The 17294-nt window shown below is 46.9% G+C and overlaps 1 protein-coding gene across 1 annotated transcript in view; it reads right to left on the bottom strand.

Moving 5' to 3' along the window:
* Window positions 1–17294, bottom strand: part of HADHA (hydroxyacyl-CoA dehydrogenase trifunctional multienzyme complex subunit alpha) — a 348879-nt gene that overhangs the window by 11686 nt on the left and 319899 nt on the right. Inside the window, 1 exon segment of the mRNA XM_029596270.1 lies at window positions 5768–5913. Coding sequence (XP_029452130.1) covers window positions 5768–5913 — 146 coding nt within the window.

The following is a 17294-nucleotide window of genomic DNA, read 5'->3' as shown; positions in this document are numbered from 1 at the left end:
AACCATTAGTTACCAAAATGGAGAAATTACTTTCCTGATAGTTTTGTTTTCCTTAGTGTAGACAGATGGACTCAGAACCAGTGGGTTATGTGCTCTTCTGCTAGCAGATGAGAGACAGTCAGATTTCAAAGCTGATGTCACCTTAGATATACCCCTGCAGCGACCTCAGCTCTTCAGTATTCTCTTCAAAAAGCCATTGTGGATGTATATCTTGCTTAAACAACTTGATTAAAACTGATTAAACTTGATTAACTGATTTCAAAATACTGGAGACCACTAATGCACTCAACCAATTAACGCAGACACCGGGCTAACCGCAGGTGTCTTGAACTAGGGGTAGGCAACTGCTTACCCGTGTTTAATCTCGAGGTTCACTTTCCAGGACCTCCTTCTCTGCGGGCAGCCGTGGGCGGGATGCTGAGTCCATCTGTCTACACTAAGGAAAACAAAATTATCAGGTAAGTAATTTCTCCAATTCCTGGCGTGTAGCCAGATGGACTCAGGACCAGTGGGATATACAAAAGCTACTCTCGGACAGGGCGGGAGGCTGCCCGTGGCCCACTTAGTACTGCCCTTGCAAAGGCTGCGTCTTCTCAGGCCTGAACATCGATTGTTTCACCGGCATATGTTCCGGAATTATCTGGCTCCCTCGATAGAAGCAAGCAGAAACGTGCCACCAGAGCACAGCAGGAAGCGATCTGCAGTGTCATAGCTGTTGTGTCGAATGCTTGCTTAAGGATGGATTCTAATTGTCTATCCTGAGTATCCTTCAATGCCGCCCCTCTCTCCACGGGGATGGTTGTTCGCTTCGAGATGGCGCAGACCACAGCATCCACTTTCGGGAAACTCAGGCTTGCAGTCCCTGGAAAAGCTAACCAGGAGAAGGCCCCCTGGGTCCATGTTAATCCTAGGGGGGAGTCTGAGCAGGAGCCCCTGAAATGCCCTCTTGTGGGGATGCCATTTCGGAGTTGCAGAGGTCCGGGGTGCTATCGTATGTAGTAGTTGCGGACCCATCCTCAGAATGTGAGGGACCAGGGTTTGGTACCCCTTGGGCTTCTTCACAATGACGACACAGACAGGACTCCAGTTCATGCTGTGCAGCTCTGATGTGGCAGGCTGTGCAAAGAGAATGCCTTCTGACCTTCTTGGATGCCGGTGCCATTGCCTCTGTGTATAGACTGTATGAATAACCAGCACAAAACGAAACCTAGTGGACTGAAGTGACGTCAGACCGGAGCAAACGAAACTTAGAACAGACTGATTTCCTGGAAATTACCAGCAGGTGTAAATGGCAGAAAAAGCATTCTAGTAACAAAGTACATATACATGCACAAATTTATTACTTGGACAAGGGATAAGGGGCGGGCAAATGTAGACACCTGTTGATTGGTTGAAGGTATTCCCTTATAAAGCTGTGCACTAGCAGTATTAGCTCCGAGTAGGTTTTGGGCTTGCATCCTTTGCTTGTAATGCCTGCTGCTCCTAAAGAAAAGATGTCTTTCTTTATAAATAAACTTCTCTGTTTGACTTCTAAAGATGGTCTTTATTAGTCTTACTAGTCCGAGGTTTTTCAAGGCGCTCAGGTAATTTGCTTCGATATGGGCGCAGTTATGCACGTGAGCACTATGCACGTGTGTAGTTATGAGCATGGCTGTGTGTGCGCATCTATATGGGAGGCGCACAAGTTGGGTGCATTGGCCGTCTGGCCTGCCCCGCGCGTACCGCCGGTTAAGAAGGGAAAATGGTGCCGAAGCCCCCCCGCGCGTAAGATGGTGCCCCTGAGGGTTTCCACGTATCTGGATCCCTGCAACGGATCAGGGCCTAGCCCAACCAAGGCTGCTCAACCCGATCGGTGCTCCCTTTTTACCTTGCCGGATGAAAAACTAAATCTGTACGCAATCCGAGCCCCAGAGACCGGAGACCTTAATTTAAAGTTTTCTGCTTACCTAGTCTCTGCGCTTACTGATCGCAAGCCTGGATGGTCTCCAGCTGCGGGGGAGAGAGGGCTTTACCTTCACCGCCACGCTCGATTATGCACCCGCTGCCTTTCAGCCACTCTAGGGGCTAAGTCCATGCCAGTGAGCTGGCTACCGGACCAAGGCACACCTCTGAGGGATATCAAAGATCACCTCAGGAATTCTCAACTAGGGGAGCGGGGCTCGATCTTCTTTAAGGTAAATTTTCTTTGCTGCAATTCTTAAAACTGTGTGGGATAGTGTCCGCATTTGCTAGGATGGTGGTGCATGCAAATTTTCTCTCATGCATATTCATTGTGGATATCTTGAAAATCTGACTGGCTGGTGGGCCCCCAGGACAGGGTTGGGGACCACTGTGCTAGGAGACAGAGATGCTGAGGAGCCGAGGTCACTGCAGGGGGTATATCTAGGGTGACGTCAGCTTTGAAATCTGACTCAGTCTCCCATCTGCTAGCAGAAGAGCACATAAGCCACTGGTCCTGAGTCCATCTGGCTACCTGCTATGAAACCCCAAATATTCACTGGGGAAAAATGTAAGACTTAAATCATCTTCCTGAATTTAGAATAAACTTAGTTCATTCCTACGAAAACATTCAGTGAAGTGCAAAGCCAATGCAGCATACAAATATCATGGCCCACTGAACCAGAGGCTGCGAAATACAAAGCAAGCAACACATTTTGCTCTGTCAATAACTGGGAGCCAATGCAATTCCACTAATGGAGAGGTCCTATTCCTCCTCATTATCCTGCACACAAGTCTTTTTATACTATTATGGATCAATTGCAACTTTTCTACACAATTTGGGAATCCTACTGGTAACCCATTGAAATAATCCAATGTCTTAATCACCAAGGCCAACAGAACAATCTTAACCATAAAATCATTTAAGAAAGGCTTCAAATGATGAATCCTCCTTAATTGAAAATGGTGAAGGTCTGATTGTGGTGAGTGTGACTGAGGTGAGATATTTTACTAGCATATAGGGATCTGTATTGGTCTTATTTATTTATTTTTAGATTTTTATATACCGGTGTTCCTGTATGAAATACAGATCACATCGGTTTACATAGGAACATAAAATTACGCCAAGAGGCTGTACATATAACAAGGTTAAAGAACTTGGAAACAGGGTAAACTAGTTTCAGAAATTAACATTGAGAAAATTGTAAAGTCTCTTTGAGCATCCAAATCATAAAGTAAGGCGTAACTGTCTAAGTCAAATGTGTTCTGCAGAAGGGATTGGAATCAATGTCAAGTAGTATAAAAGAACATGAAGATTGCGACTGTGAGAAAATCTTAATAGCTGGAGATGAAAAATATGCTCATAGATCTGGAAAAGCTTGGCTAAAGAGCCAGGTTTTAATTTTCTTTTGAAGGAGGCGTGGCAGATCTCTAGACGGATGTCTGGCGGGAGCATGTTCCATTGGACGGGGCCTGCTAAAGATATGGCACGTTTCTGATGTAAGGATATTGTTGAAGGTACATAGTGTGCGCCTTTATAAGCTCCTCTGATAGATCTAGTTGAAGAGTGAAAACGTAGTTGGGTGCTTAAGTGGAGTGGGGATATGTTGTAAATAGATTTATGAATTACTATGTACACTTTATAGAGAATCCTTTGCTTAATTGGCAGCCAGTGGAGGAGTTTTAGTATGGGGGTTATGTGATCTCTTTTATTCGTATTGGTAAGGATTCTGGCTGCAGAGTTTTGAATCATTTGGAGGGGTTTGATGGATGAGGTTGGGAGGCCAAAAAGGAGCGAGTTGCAATAGTCGATTTTTGTTAGTATAATGGCTTGTAGAACCATCTGAAAATCATTGAAATGGAGAAGTGGTTTCAGCTTTCGCAGGACAAGAAGCTAGTAGAAACAGCCTTTAGTGGTGGTGCTTATACATTTTTTGAGGTTAAGCTGATTATCTATCATGATGCCTAAATCTCGTACATATGGTGAGTGATTAATTATAGGAGTGGTAGAAATGAGTGGGACATCTGGGTATAATAGATTGTTATTAACGTCATGATTGATAATTAGGATCTCGGTTTTGTTGTTGTTAAGAATGAGGCTGAGGCTGGAAAGATGATGATTGATTAGTTGCAAGCAATTGTTCCAGTGAATCAAGGTTTTGTGTAGGGATTCTGAGATTGGGATGAGTATTTGGATGTCATCCGCGTAAATGTAGTGTGTTAGATTTAGATTATTAAGAAGTCGACAGAGAGGGAGAAGGTAAATGTTGAAAAGGGTTGGAGAGAGGGAGGAACCTTGAGGGACTCCCTGATTTGATGGGACCGGGTGTGATTCTGTTGTTGTTTATCTTTACCTTGAATTGTCTATTAGCCAGGAAGGACTTGAACCAGCTGAGTACTGTTCCCTTAATGCCTATGTCTGTCAGACCTTGTAATAAAGATGAATGGTTGACAGTGTCAAAGGCCACAGAGAGATCTAATAGAATAAGGAGATGTGGTTGTTTTTTATCCATATTAGTTAGAATATTGTCGGTAAGAGAGATAAGTAGGGATTCCGTGCTTTACGATTTACGAAAACCATACTGGGATGGTGCAAGAATGTAGTTTTCTTCCAGGTACTCGGATAGTTGTTTATTGACTATCTTTTCCATAATTTTGGCGATCATTGGCAAATTGGCTATTGGGCGGAAGTTAGCTGGATCTGTAGCCGGAAGGTTCGGTTTTTTAAGTAGAGGTTTAAGAATAGCTAGCTTAAGTTGGTCAGGAACTAGACCTTGGGAAAGAGAGCAATTAATGATATCGGCAATTGGCTTTGAAATAGTGTTCCTTATAGCGATGTTGTGTTATTTGTTGTGTTTTTCCAATAGGGCATGCATCAGTGTAACATGTTACCTTTACATACGTAGGGACTATTGCTGTTTGAGTCCTTTGAGTGGTGTTGCCATATTTATTTATTTTATTTACTTTTGTACCCACCCCTCCAAACATTTCAGGGTGGGGTACAGGCAAAATATACACAGTAATAAAAAATAAAAAGATTACAATCAAACAGGTATAACAAAAAGTGTTTTGGAATGCCTCAAGAAACAAGTGTGTTTTCAGTAATTTCTTAACCTGCTTGGAGTTTGTGAGTCAGAATGGTAAAGGGAGAGAATTCCACAGAGTGGGTCAAAAGATTAAGGAGGAGCATTCGCATGTAGATGCTAGTCTAGTGACTCTGGGAGAAGGGATATCTAGCAGATGCTGGCTAGAGGAACGAAGAGAATGAGCCTGAGTATGGATCCAAAGGGTGGAGGAGGTTATGAATAATGGTTGTAGTTTTGTATTTGATTCATGATGGGTAACCAGTGTAGTTTTCAGTATGGGGGGTAATATGTTCGCGAATAGGTGTGCCAGTCAATAAGCGAGCAGCAGAATTCTGGATTATTTGTAAAGAACGAAGAGAGTATTGGGGAAAAACCTGTATGTAGAGAATTACGTATGTACTGAGTGAGTTTTTTTTTTGTTTTTTTTTTTAGTGAGATGACACCACAATCAGGTTTTTTTTTTTTGTATGACAAGCTGTATGGGGGAAATGTCCTACTTCTGTCTGCTTCCCCTCTTGCGGAAAGAGGGGATAGGGAGATTGAGTATATATTTTCATTTAGCCCCTTGACAGTCCTGCGAGCAGTGTCATGCATGTGAGCATCAGCTGTCAGGTGCATCCCAGAGAAAAAAAGGTTGAGAACTACACTCTCTTATGGAATACATACTGATTATGCAATAAGCAAATGGAAAGTTGCTATCAAAACTGTGTGTAGGGTAAATAAACTGATTTCAATGCACTTACCTCCAAGACATGGTGGGAATCCAAGACCAAACACAGCCCCAATGTCTCCTTCCACTGGGCTACTGAGGATATTCTCCTGAAGGCACAACACCGCCTCATTTACAAATCGTGTCACCAGGCGCAACTGGATGTCCTCATCCGTTAAGCTGAATACATACATATACACATTCAACGTCCGCATGACAAGTTAGAGAAGACATATAGATTTTTTCCTACACTTGTAAAGATAATTATGCATGAAATAGGAAAATTAGTTCTTACCTGATAATTTTCGTTCCTGTAGTACCACAGATCAGTCCAGACCATGGGTTAAGCCCCCGTTCCAGCAGGTGGAGACAGACCAAAGTTCTAAGGGCAGCCCATATAAGGACGGAACCCACCCTGGAACCCTCAGTATAACCATTGTCAAAGCAGAAAATACAAGATCAAGCAAGTAACAGGATAAGTAGTAATTTAATTTAAACCAACAAAATAACAGAACAATTGAATGAACTGTGTAACTAAACGCTCTTGTATATCTACCCCCGATCATCGTAACGATGCTTCCGGTGCCTATTAGTAGATTCCAGGAAGATGATGCAGGGATCAAAAAAAGAGAGTCCTATAACAAGGAAAAAATAAAAAATAACAGGAAGAAAATTCGAGCGGCCAGAAGAACGGGCGGGTGTCTGGACTGATCCGTGGTACTACAAGAACGAAAATTATCAGGTAAGAACTAATTTTCCTTTCCCTGTACATACCCGGATCAGTCCAGACCATGGGATTTCCCAAAGCTTCCCTACAGAGGGTGGGACCCAGACAGTCCTGCTCGAAGCACCTGCCGACCAAAGGAATCAAAGGCTGGAGCCTGAACATCGAGTCTGTAGTGACGAGCAGAAGTATGAAGAGATTTCCATGTAGCCGCCCTACATATTTCTTGCGGCGACACTGATTGAGACTCCACCCAAGAAGTCGCTTGAGAACGTAAAGAATGAGCTTTTAGGCCTTCAGGAACTGGTCGGCCCTTGCAAACGTAGGCCGAAGAAATCACCTCCTTCAACCAGCGAGCGATCGTAGCCTTAGAAGCTTGCTCCCCCCTGTTGGATCCACTCCACAGGACAAAAAGGTGATCGGAAACCCGAAAATCTTTAGTGACCTCAAGATAATGCAATAAGACTCGTTGACATCGAGACGACGAAGATCACTATTACCAGACACCGCGATATCCTCTGGCAAAAAGGCAGGAAGTTCCACAGACTGGTTAACATGAAAAGACGAAACAACCTTAGGAAAGAAAGAAGGTACGGTCTTGAGAGAGACGCCCGAGTCCGAAAAACGCAAGAAAGGGTCTCTACAGGATAGAGCTTGAAGCTCAGACACCCTCCTGGCAGAGCAAATAGCGACCAAGAAGACAGTCTTGAGAGTCAAGTCTTTGAGAGTGGCTCAACGGAGAGGCTCGAATGGTGCCGAACAAAGAGCTCGAAGAACCAAGTTTAAAACTCCACGAAGGACAAATAGACCGAACAAGCGGTTCAGGTGCTTAGCGCCCCTGAGAAAACGTACAACATCCAGATGAGAGGCGACTGCCCGACCTTCGATAGAGCCCAGGAGGGAACCAAGAGCTGAAACCTGAACTTGCAGGGAGCTTACTGAAAGACCCTTTGAGAGACCACGCTGAAGAAAAATGAGAATAACCGCAACCGAAGGCGAACGTGCCGAAACACCCAACTCCTTGCATTCGTTTTCAAAAACCTTCCAGACCCGGACGTAAGTAAGCGATGTCGACTGTTTGCGAGACCTGAGGAGTGTGGCAATAACTTCATCCTTATATCCTCTTCGTCTCAAACGTCGCCATTCAAAAGCCATGCCGCTAGACAGAAGCGATCTGCTTGGTCGAAAAATACGGGACCCTACCGCAGAAGATGGGACAGGTGACCGAGACGAAGAGGTCCGTCCACAGTGAGATTCACCAGATCCGCGAACCACGGCCGTCGGGGCCATTCGGGGGCCACGAGAATGACCGGATCGCGATGGAGTTCTATTCTCCTTAGAACCTTCCCCACTAATGGCCACGGTAGAAACACGTAGAAAAGAACGTTGGAGGGCCAGGGAAGAACCAACGCATCCACCCCTTCCGAACAATGCTCCCTCCACCGGCTGAAGAACCGGGAAGCCTTGGCGTTGGATAGCGTCACCATGAGGTCCAGGTGAGGGGGACCCCACCTGTGCACGATTAGGTCCATCGCTTCGTCTGACAGCTCCCACTGGCCGGGATCGAGATGTTGTCGACTGAGGAAGTCAGCTTGAATATTCTCCTTGCCTGCTATGTGGGAGGCCGCCAGGCGATCCAAGTGCCTCTCTGCCCAGAGAAAGAGCTTGCTGGCCTCTAGTGCCATTAGACGACTTAGAGTCCCCCCCCCCTGTCGATTTATGTAAGCCACCGTGGTGGAATTGTCCGATAGCACCCGGACTAAATACAAAATTGAATCTTTATGGGTAGAAATCCCTTGTGTATCAGGGAAGACTACAGTGATAGGGGTATACTACCGTCCACCTGGTCAAGATGGTGAGATGGACAGTGAAATGCTAAGAGAAATTAGGGAAGCTAACCAAATTGGTAGTGTAGTAATAATGGGAGACTTCAATTACCCCAATATAGACTGGGTAAATGTATCATCGGGTCACGCTAGAGAGATAACGTTCCTGGATGGAATAAATGATAGCTTTATGGAACAATTGGTTCAGGAACAGACGAGAGAGGGAGCAATTTTAGATCTAATTCTCAGTGGAGCACAGGACTTGGTGAGAGAGGTAACGGTGGTGGGGCCGCTTGGCAATAGTGATCATAATATGATCAAATTTGATTTAATGACGGGAAAAGGAACAGTGTGCAAATCCAAGGCTCTCGTGCTAAACTTTCAAAAGGGAAACTTTGATAAAATGAGAAAAATTGTTAGAAAAAAACTGAAAGGAGCAGCTACAAAAGTAAAAAATGTCCAAGAGGCATGGTCATTGTTAAAAAATACCATTCTAGAAGCACAGTCCAGATGTATTCCACACATTAAGAAAGGTGAAAAGAAGGCAAAACGATTACCGGCATGGTTAAAAGGGGAGGTGAAAGAAGCTATTTTAGCCAAAAGATCTTCATTCAAAAATTGGAAGAAGGATCCAACAGAAGAAAATAGGATAAAGCATAAACATTGGCAAGTTAAATGTAAGACATTGATAAGACAGGCTAAGAGAGAATTTGAAAAGAAGTTGGCTGTAGAGGCAAAAACTCACAGTAAAAACTTTTTTAAATATATCCGAAGCAGAAAGCCTGTGAGGGAGTCAGTTGGACCGTTAGATGATCGAGGGGTTAAAGGGGCACTTAGAGAAGATAAGGCCATCGCGGAAAGATTAAATGATTTCTTTGCTTCGGTGTTTACTGAAGAGGATGTTGGGGAGGTACCCGTAATGGAGAAGGTTTTCATGGGTAATGATTCAGATGGACTGAATCAAATCAACGGTGAACCTAGAAGATGTGGTAGGCCTGATTGACAAACTGAAGAGTAGTAAATCACCTGGACCGGATGGTATACACCCCAGAGTTCTGAAGGAACTAAAAAATGAAATTTCAGACCTATTAGTAAAAATTTGTAACTTATCATTAAAATCATCCATTGTACCTGAAGACTGGAGGATAGCAAATGTAACCCCAATATTTAAAAAGGGCTCCAGGGGCGATCCTGGAAACTACAGACCGGTTAGCCTGACTTCAGTGCCAGGAAAAATAGTGGAAAGTGTTCTAAACATCAAAATCACAGAACATATAGAAAGACATGGTTTAATGGAACAAAGTCAGCATGGCTTTACCCAGGGCAAGTCCTGCCTCACAAATCTGCTTCACTTTTTTGAAGGAGTTAATAAACATGTGGATAAAGGTGAACCGGTAGATATAGTGTACTTGGATTTTCAGAAGGCGTTTGACAAAGTTCCTCATGAGAGGCTTCTAGGAAAAGTAAAAAGTCATGGGATAGGTGGTGATGTCCTTTCGTGGATTGCAAACTGGCTAAAAGACAGGAAACAGAGAGTAGGATTAAATGGGCAATTTTCTCAGTGGAAGGGAGTGGACAGTGGAGTGCCTCAGGGATCTGTATTGGGACCCTTACTGTTCAATATATTTATAAATGATCTGGAAAGAAATACGACGAGTGAGATAATCAAATTTGCAGATGACACAAAATTGTTCAGAGTAGTTAAATCACAAGCAGATTGTGATAAATTGCAGGAAGACCTTGTGAGACTGGAAAATTGGGCATCCAAATGGCAGATGAAATTTAATGTGGATAAGTGCAAGGTGATGCATATAGGGAAAAATAACCCATGCTATAATTACACGATGTTGGGTTCCATATTAGGTGCTACAACCCAAGAAAGAGATCTAGGTGTCATAGTGGATAACACCTTGAAATCGTCGGTTCAGTGTGCTGCGGCAGTCAAAAAAGCAAACAGAATGTTGGGAATTATTAGAAAAGGAATGATGAATAAAACGGAAAATGTCATAATGCCTCTATCGCTCCATGGTGAGACCGCACCTTGAATACTGTGTACAATTCTGGTCGCCGCATCTCAAAAAAGATATAATTGCGATGGAGAAGGTACAGAGAAGGGCTACCAAAATGATAAGGGGAATGGAACAACTCCCCTATGAGGAAAGACTAAAGAGGTTAGGACTTTTCAGCTTGGAGAAGAGACGACTGAGGGGGGATATGATAGAGCTGTTTAAAATCATGAGAGGTCTAGAACGGGTAGATGTGAATCGGTTATTTACTCTTTCGGATAGTAGAAAGACTAGGGGGCACTCCATGAAGTTAGCATGGGGCACATTTAAAACTAATCGGAGAAAGTTCTTTTTACTCAACGCACAATTAAACTCTGGAATTTGTTGCCAGAGAATGTGGTTCGTGCAGTTAGTATAGCTGTGTTTAAAAAAGGATTGGATAAGTTCTTGGAGGAGAAGTCCATTACCTGCTATTAAGTTCACTTAGAGAATAGCCACTGCCATTAGCAATGGTTACATGGAATAGACTTAGTTTTTGGGTACTTGCCAGGTTCTTATGGCCTGGATTGGCCACTGTTGGAAACAGGATGCTGGGCTTGATGGACCCTTGGTCTGACCCAGTATGGCATTTTCTTATGGACCGCTTTGTGGCGAATCAGAGGAAGAAAAAATTTGAGAGCCAGGCGAACCGCTTTCCCGACCCGAGTGAGGGCCGAAGATTGCTTTTGGAGTAGTTGATTATCCAGCTGAGAGATGTGAGTAGGGCTAAAACTCTGTTTATTGCGTGCGTGCAGAGGGCAGCAGACTTGCCCCTTACCAGCCAATCGTCTAGATAAGGATGGACTAAAATCCCTTCTCGTCGGAGAGCTGCCGCAATGACTACCATGATCTTGGTGAAGGTGTGGGAGCGGTGGCGAGACCGAAGGGAAGGGCCCGGAACTGGAAGTGCTGGTCTAGGATCTGAAAGCGAAGGAATCTGATGTTCCCAACGGATGGGGATGTGAAAATAAGCCTCTGTCAGATCGAGGGAAGCGAGGAACTCGCCGGCACGGACTGCCGCACACACTACGTGCAGAGTTCCCATCTTGAAACGGGGAACCTTGAGGGCCCGACTGACCCTTTTGAGATCCAGGATGGGGCAAAAGGAATCGTCCTTTTTGGGAACAACGAAGTAAATTGAATACTGGCCGGCGCCCTGTTCTTGCACCGGTACCGGAAGGATCGCCCCCAAATCCTGTTGCCGCTCCCCAGCCCCGGACCTCTGCATTGCCTGACTACTCCATTGCCTCTCTCCAGCCCTGGACTTAAGAACATAAGAACATGCCATACTGGGTCAGACCAAGGGTCCATCAAGCTCAGCAACCTGTTTCCAACAGTGGCCAATCCAGGCCATAAGAACCTGGCAAGTACCCAAAAACTAAGTCTATTCCATGTTACCATTGCTAATGGCAGTGGCTATTCTCTAAGTGAACTTAATTAGCAGGTAATGGACTTCTCCTCCAAGAACTTATCCAATCCTTTTTTAAACACAGCTATACTAACTGCACTAACCACATCCTCTGGCAACAAATTCCAGAGTTTAATTGTGCGTTGAGTAAAAAAGAACTTTCTCCGATTAGTTTTAAATGTGCCCCATGCTAACTTCATGGAGTGCCCCCTAGTCTGATACTTTTGAAGAAGTATCAGCAGACCAATTACGTAGCCAGAGAAGACGTCTGGCCGAGACCGCAGAAACCATAGCCTTTGCCTGGACACGAAGCAAGTCATAGATGGCATCCGCACCATAGTCTATAGCGCCCTCCAAGCGTTCAGCTTGCTCAGCCTCTGCAGACGGGAGGTCCTGGGTGCTGAGTAACTGTTGCATCCACCTAAGGCTTGCCCGCTGCATGAGACTGCTGCAAATAGTTGCCCGGACTCCGAGAGCCAAAACTTCAAAGATGCGTTTCAAATAAAATTCAAGCTTACGGTCCTGCACATTCCGTAATGCTGTAGCACCCACCACAGGAATGGTGGTACGTTTCATCACCGCGGTGACAGAAGAATCTATCTTAGGAATCTTTAACATGTCCAGGCGGTCCCCAGGGAGTGGGTATAGCTTATCCATAGCCCTACCAACTCGAAGCCCCGTCTCTGGGGACTCCCATTCCCGGAGGAGAAGCAAACGGTGCATTGGATGAAACGGGAAAGTTCGCCGTAACGCCCTGAGTCCCGCGTCATCGCTGCCGCCACAGAATCATCTGGTGGGGCTTCAATTCCCAGTTCCTGGAGAACGAAGGGAATAAGAGGCTCCAGTTCCTCCCGCTGAAATAAGCGCAGGACACGGGGATCGTCGCCCTCTAGCGGGGGGGCTTGAGCCATGGTATCATCGTCCCCTAGGTCAAGCGGGTCTAAAGGAGGCGGGGGAGGGGGAGCACCCAGGACCACACGAATCCTAACCGGGCCCTGAGGGTCAGGAACATCAGGGGACGGCACAGGAAAAAGAGCAGGTTTCGGAGGAAGGGGAACAATTTGGGGGGGGGGGGGGTGTTCCACCTCCCTCTGTAAGCTGGCCAAGTAAGATTCATGCATTAAAAGGACAAAATCCGAGGAAAAACTGGTCCGGGCCGAATTTTTCACGGGGGGAGGGGGGATCCAAGCCCCCCCCCCCCCCCCCGAGAGCGAATCAGGCTCAAATCAGGGGGGGGGGGGAGAAATCGGATCCCCAGACCCCGGAGAAGCAGGAAGTGTTTCATCAGAAACACCCAAAATGGCCACCGCGGACTGGAACGGCTTAGAAACACATCGGGGAGCCCTTCCCAGAGGTCTAAAATTTGGCAGTTCAGAAGAGGAGCCTTCACCCCCCCGAAATACACCTGGAGCATACCCCATCACGGGAGAGTCGGGAGGCCGACTCTCCACAAGCTAAACAAAAAGGTGGCCAGGGCATGGAGCAGGAAAGCGGCTGCAAAGCTAATTGAAAACAGCTGAGCTGGGAGCCCCTGAGGAGCTGCGCGGGAGATTGAACCCCGTGCTCCCTCCTCACAAAATCAAACTGCTGCCTTTTTTTTTTTTTTTTAATTTAAACAAAGACAAATAAAAAACTATATTCTGTGAAAGCTTGGGAAAACAAAACAGTTTATTCACATTAATAATTCATTGCATTCACAGAGGCAGGGGTATGATAATCCTCCCTGAAGCTCCACCGAGGTATGGGCATCTCGGGGCACGGCAGCAGATACTGGTGGTGCCAGTCCCTCTCCCCACGTTTTGTATCACCCACACTAGGTCACTGGGAAGGGAACCTAAGGCTGACAAAAATCAAGGGGCAAAGCCCCCCTAGGAACCCCAAGAGCGAGGGAGACAGAACTGTCTGCCCTGACACAGTCAGAGAAAAAAATCTCTCTTTTTTTTTTAATATATTTAAAAATTAAGAAGTAAATTAAAAGAGTACTTGCGTGAGCTTGCCCCAGAGAAAGGAGAGGAAAGAAAACACAGAGGGCAAGCTAAACAGGGAACCAAAGGGTGAGCTGTTCCACCTGCTGGAGACAGACAAATACTGAGGGTTCCAGGGTGGGTTCCATCCTTATATAGGCTGCCCTTAGAACTTTGGTCTGTCTCCATCTGCTGGAACGGGGGCTTAACCCATGGTCTGGACTGATCCGGGTATGTACAGGGAAAATAAAAATGAATGAGTGTGAAATTAAATTTCACTCAGATAACTTATTGACAGGCAGGTCCTGGACTCAATTGTCACAGCAAGTCTGGAGGACAGATAATTTTTGTAATAACTGAATAAAGGTGGGCCTGGTGCTCCATATTTCACATGGAAAATTCTGGCTTTACAGAGATAAATGATAGCCTCTGGCTCTATAGTGCACACTAGTGACTATTCAACAGTGATGCTACTGCCAGCAGAGATTCTGCCCCTTGTGCATCAAAAGAGCAGATGTATAAGCAGCCTCATAGATGGGATGAAGAAGCAGGAGGAAAAGGAGTCCAAGAACAGTGCAAATAACCTTGTCTTGGCCCACTCAAGTATGCAAGCCTACTAAAACACTACCTCCCCCAAACTTTTGGCAGAAATACCCAAAAGCAGGGTAACAGAGGTTATTTGTGGTTGGTGTAACAGTGAAAGAGCTGAAGAGGACAAAATAAGCTTTCAAAATAGACAGCTATTATCCCCTTGGAACAGTGAATCTCTGCCATTCTCCCTTATAAAATGGCTAAAGCTGCCTGCCGATAGACCATGTACAAAAAATATCAACTCATTCAATAGTAATACTTTCCATTACTAGACACACTGCTAACACAAGCCACTCTACTGTTCTTTTTTACATAAAGCAGAATTGCTCATCTGTAATAGGTGTTCTCAGAGGACGGCAGAAAAGAAAATTATTCCTTACCTGCTAATTTTCGTTCCTGTAGTACCATGGATCAGTCCAGACAGAACAGAGTTTGAGAGCGTCAGCATATAGAGTAGTGCACCCTCTGCTGGAGCTCAGTATTACGCATAGCAAAGCCCAAAAGCAAAACACAACATTTTGGATCCAGATCCGCCCCAAAAAGGAACAGAGAAAGATATAAGTAAACAAACGGTCAACGGGACCACCAACATTCAACTTGTGAGGAGCTGTGAACAGTAACAATAATCAGAGACAAACAGAATGAAAGTTACCTGGAAGAATCCGAGCAGGACCTAATGAAACCCCTAGTGGCGGGCGTCTGGACTGATCCATGGTACTACAGGAACGAAAATTAGCAGGTAAGGAATAATTTTCTTTTCCCTGTACGTACCTGGATCAGTCCAGACAGTAGGATGTACCCAAGCTTCCCTAAACCGGGTGGGGTCCTGAGAGACCTGCTCGGAGAACTTGATCGCCAAAAGAACCCGTGTACTGAGGCGCCAGGTGTAGTCTGTAATGTCTGGAAAAAGTGTGCAACGACTTCCACGTCGCCGCACGGCAGATTTCCTGGGAGGAAACTGAGCGAGATTCCGCCCAGGACGCCGCTTGGGATCGCGTGGAATGAGCCGACACGCTGCGAGGCGGCACCCGCCCCGCCACAATGTAAGCCGATGAGATGGCGTCCTTTATCCAGCGCGCAATAGTCATCTTGGATGCCTGAGAACCTCTCCTCGGTCCTGACCAGAGGACAAACAAATGATCGGATATCCGGAAGTCATTGGTAACCTCCAGGTAACGGAGCAGCACACGCTCGACGTCCAGGAGCCGGAGAGACCGGGGTTCCTCTGGAGCGAACGCTGGAAGCTCCACCGTTTGATTGACGTGGAAGGCCGAGACCACCTTTGGTAGGAAGGATGGCACCGTACGAAGGGAAACCCCGGAGTCGGAGATACGCAGATAAGGGTCCCGGCAGGACAAGGCTTGGAGCTCTGAGATCCGGCGAGCAGAAGAGATGGCTACCAGGAAAACCGTCTTGAGGGTCAGGTCCTTGAGGGAGGACCCCCTCAGGGGTTCAAAAGGAGGGCCCGACAGCGTTCGCAGCACCAAGTTGAGGCTCCAAGAAGGGAAAGGATCCCTGACCGGTGGCCGTAGGTGTTTGGCACCCTTCAGAAAATGTGCGATATCCGGCTGAAGGGGTAGAGAGCAGTCCTTCTGTACCAAGACATTCAAGGCCGCCACCTGAACCCGGAGCGAATTATAGGCGAGACCCTTATCCAGACCATCCTGTAGGAAATGAAGGATGAGCGGGACAGTCGCCTCCATGGTTTGGACCCCGCGGTCGGAGCACCAGGCTTCGAAGACCTTCCAAACTCGAACGTAAGCGACGGAGGTCGAAGGCTTGCGGGAACGAAGCATCGTTGAGATCACTGTCTCCGGGTAGCCTCTGTGGCGGAGATGGCGCCGTTCAAAAGCCAGGACGCAAGACAGAAGAGTTCTGCCTGCTCGAAAAATACCGGCCCCTGACGCAGAAGATGAGGAAGATGGGACAGGCAAAGTGGGCCGTCCACCGTCATCTGAAGTAGATCTGCAAACCATGGCCGACGGGGCCATTCCGGGGCGACGAGAATTACAGTCCCTCGATGATATTCCAACCTGCGGAGAACCTTGTCGACCAGAGGCCAAGGAGGAAACACATAGAGCAGTTGATCTGACGGCCACGGAAGGGCGAGGGCATCCACCCCCTCCGCGCCGCGCTCTGTTCTGCGGCTGAAGAAGCGTGGAGCCTTGGCGTTGAGAAAGGTCGCCATTAGATCGAGGCGTGGAGTCCCCCAACAACGGACGATGAGATGCATTGCCTTGGAGAGAGCCCACTCGCCGGGGTCTAGCTGTTGACTACTCAGGAAGTTCGCCTGAACGTTGTCCACCCCGGCGATGTGACAGGCCGCTATCCGGACGAGATTGCTCTCCGCCCACTCCATCAGGGGAGTTGACTCGAGGGAGACATGCTTGCTTCTTGTCCTCCCTTGACGATTGATGTAGGCCACGGTGGTGGCATTGTCCGAGAGGATCCTCACCTCTCTGTGTCGCACCAGGGGAAGAAAACGCTGGAGAGCGAAACGCACGGCTCTCGTTTCCAGGCGATTGATCGGCCACTTTGCCACCTCTGGCGTCCAAGTTCCCTGCGTGGCGCTTTTTTCGCAGACGGCGCCCCATCCCGCGAGGCTGGCATCGGTGGTCACCACCACCCAATTGGGAACCTCGAGCGAGACTCCCCGAGCCAGATGCGAGGGGACAAGCCACCAATCCAGGCTTTTCCTGGCTAATGGTGGAAGCGGCAGGATCACCTGATACTCCTGGGAGACTGGTTTCCAACAGGATAGCAGGGACGCCTGCAGTGGACGCAGGTGTGCAAACGCCCAGGGTACCATGTCGATGGTGGAGGCCATTACTCCCAGGAGCTGCAGATAATTCCAGGCGGTTGGTTCTTCCAAAGCCGAAAACCGAGACACGTGCTCCCTCAGGGCTTGCGCCTTGTCCTGGCGCAGGAACACCATACCCCGCCGGGTATCGAAGCTCGCTCCTAAGAAATCCAGGTGTTGCGAGGGCACAAGGGAACTCTTTG

Source organism: Rhinatrema bivittatum, chromosome 3, assembly GCF_901001135.1.
Source record: "Rhinatrema bivittatum chromosome 3, aRhiBiv1.1, whole genome shotgun sequence".
NCBI classification, from domain to species: domain Eukaryota; kingdom Metazoa; phylum Chordata; class Amphibia; order Gymnophiona; family Rhinatrematidae; genus Rhinatrema; species Rhinatrema bivittatum.
The sequence above is the reverse complement of the archived record's forward strand: the minus strand, read 5'-3'. Positions and strand labels throughout refer to the sequence as shown.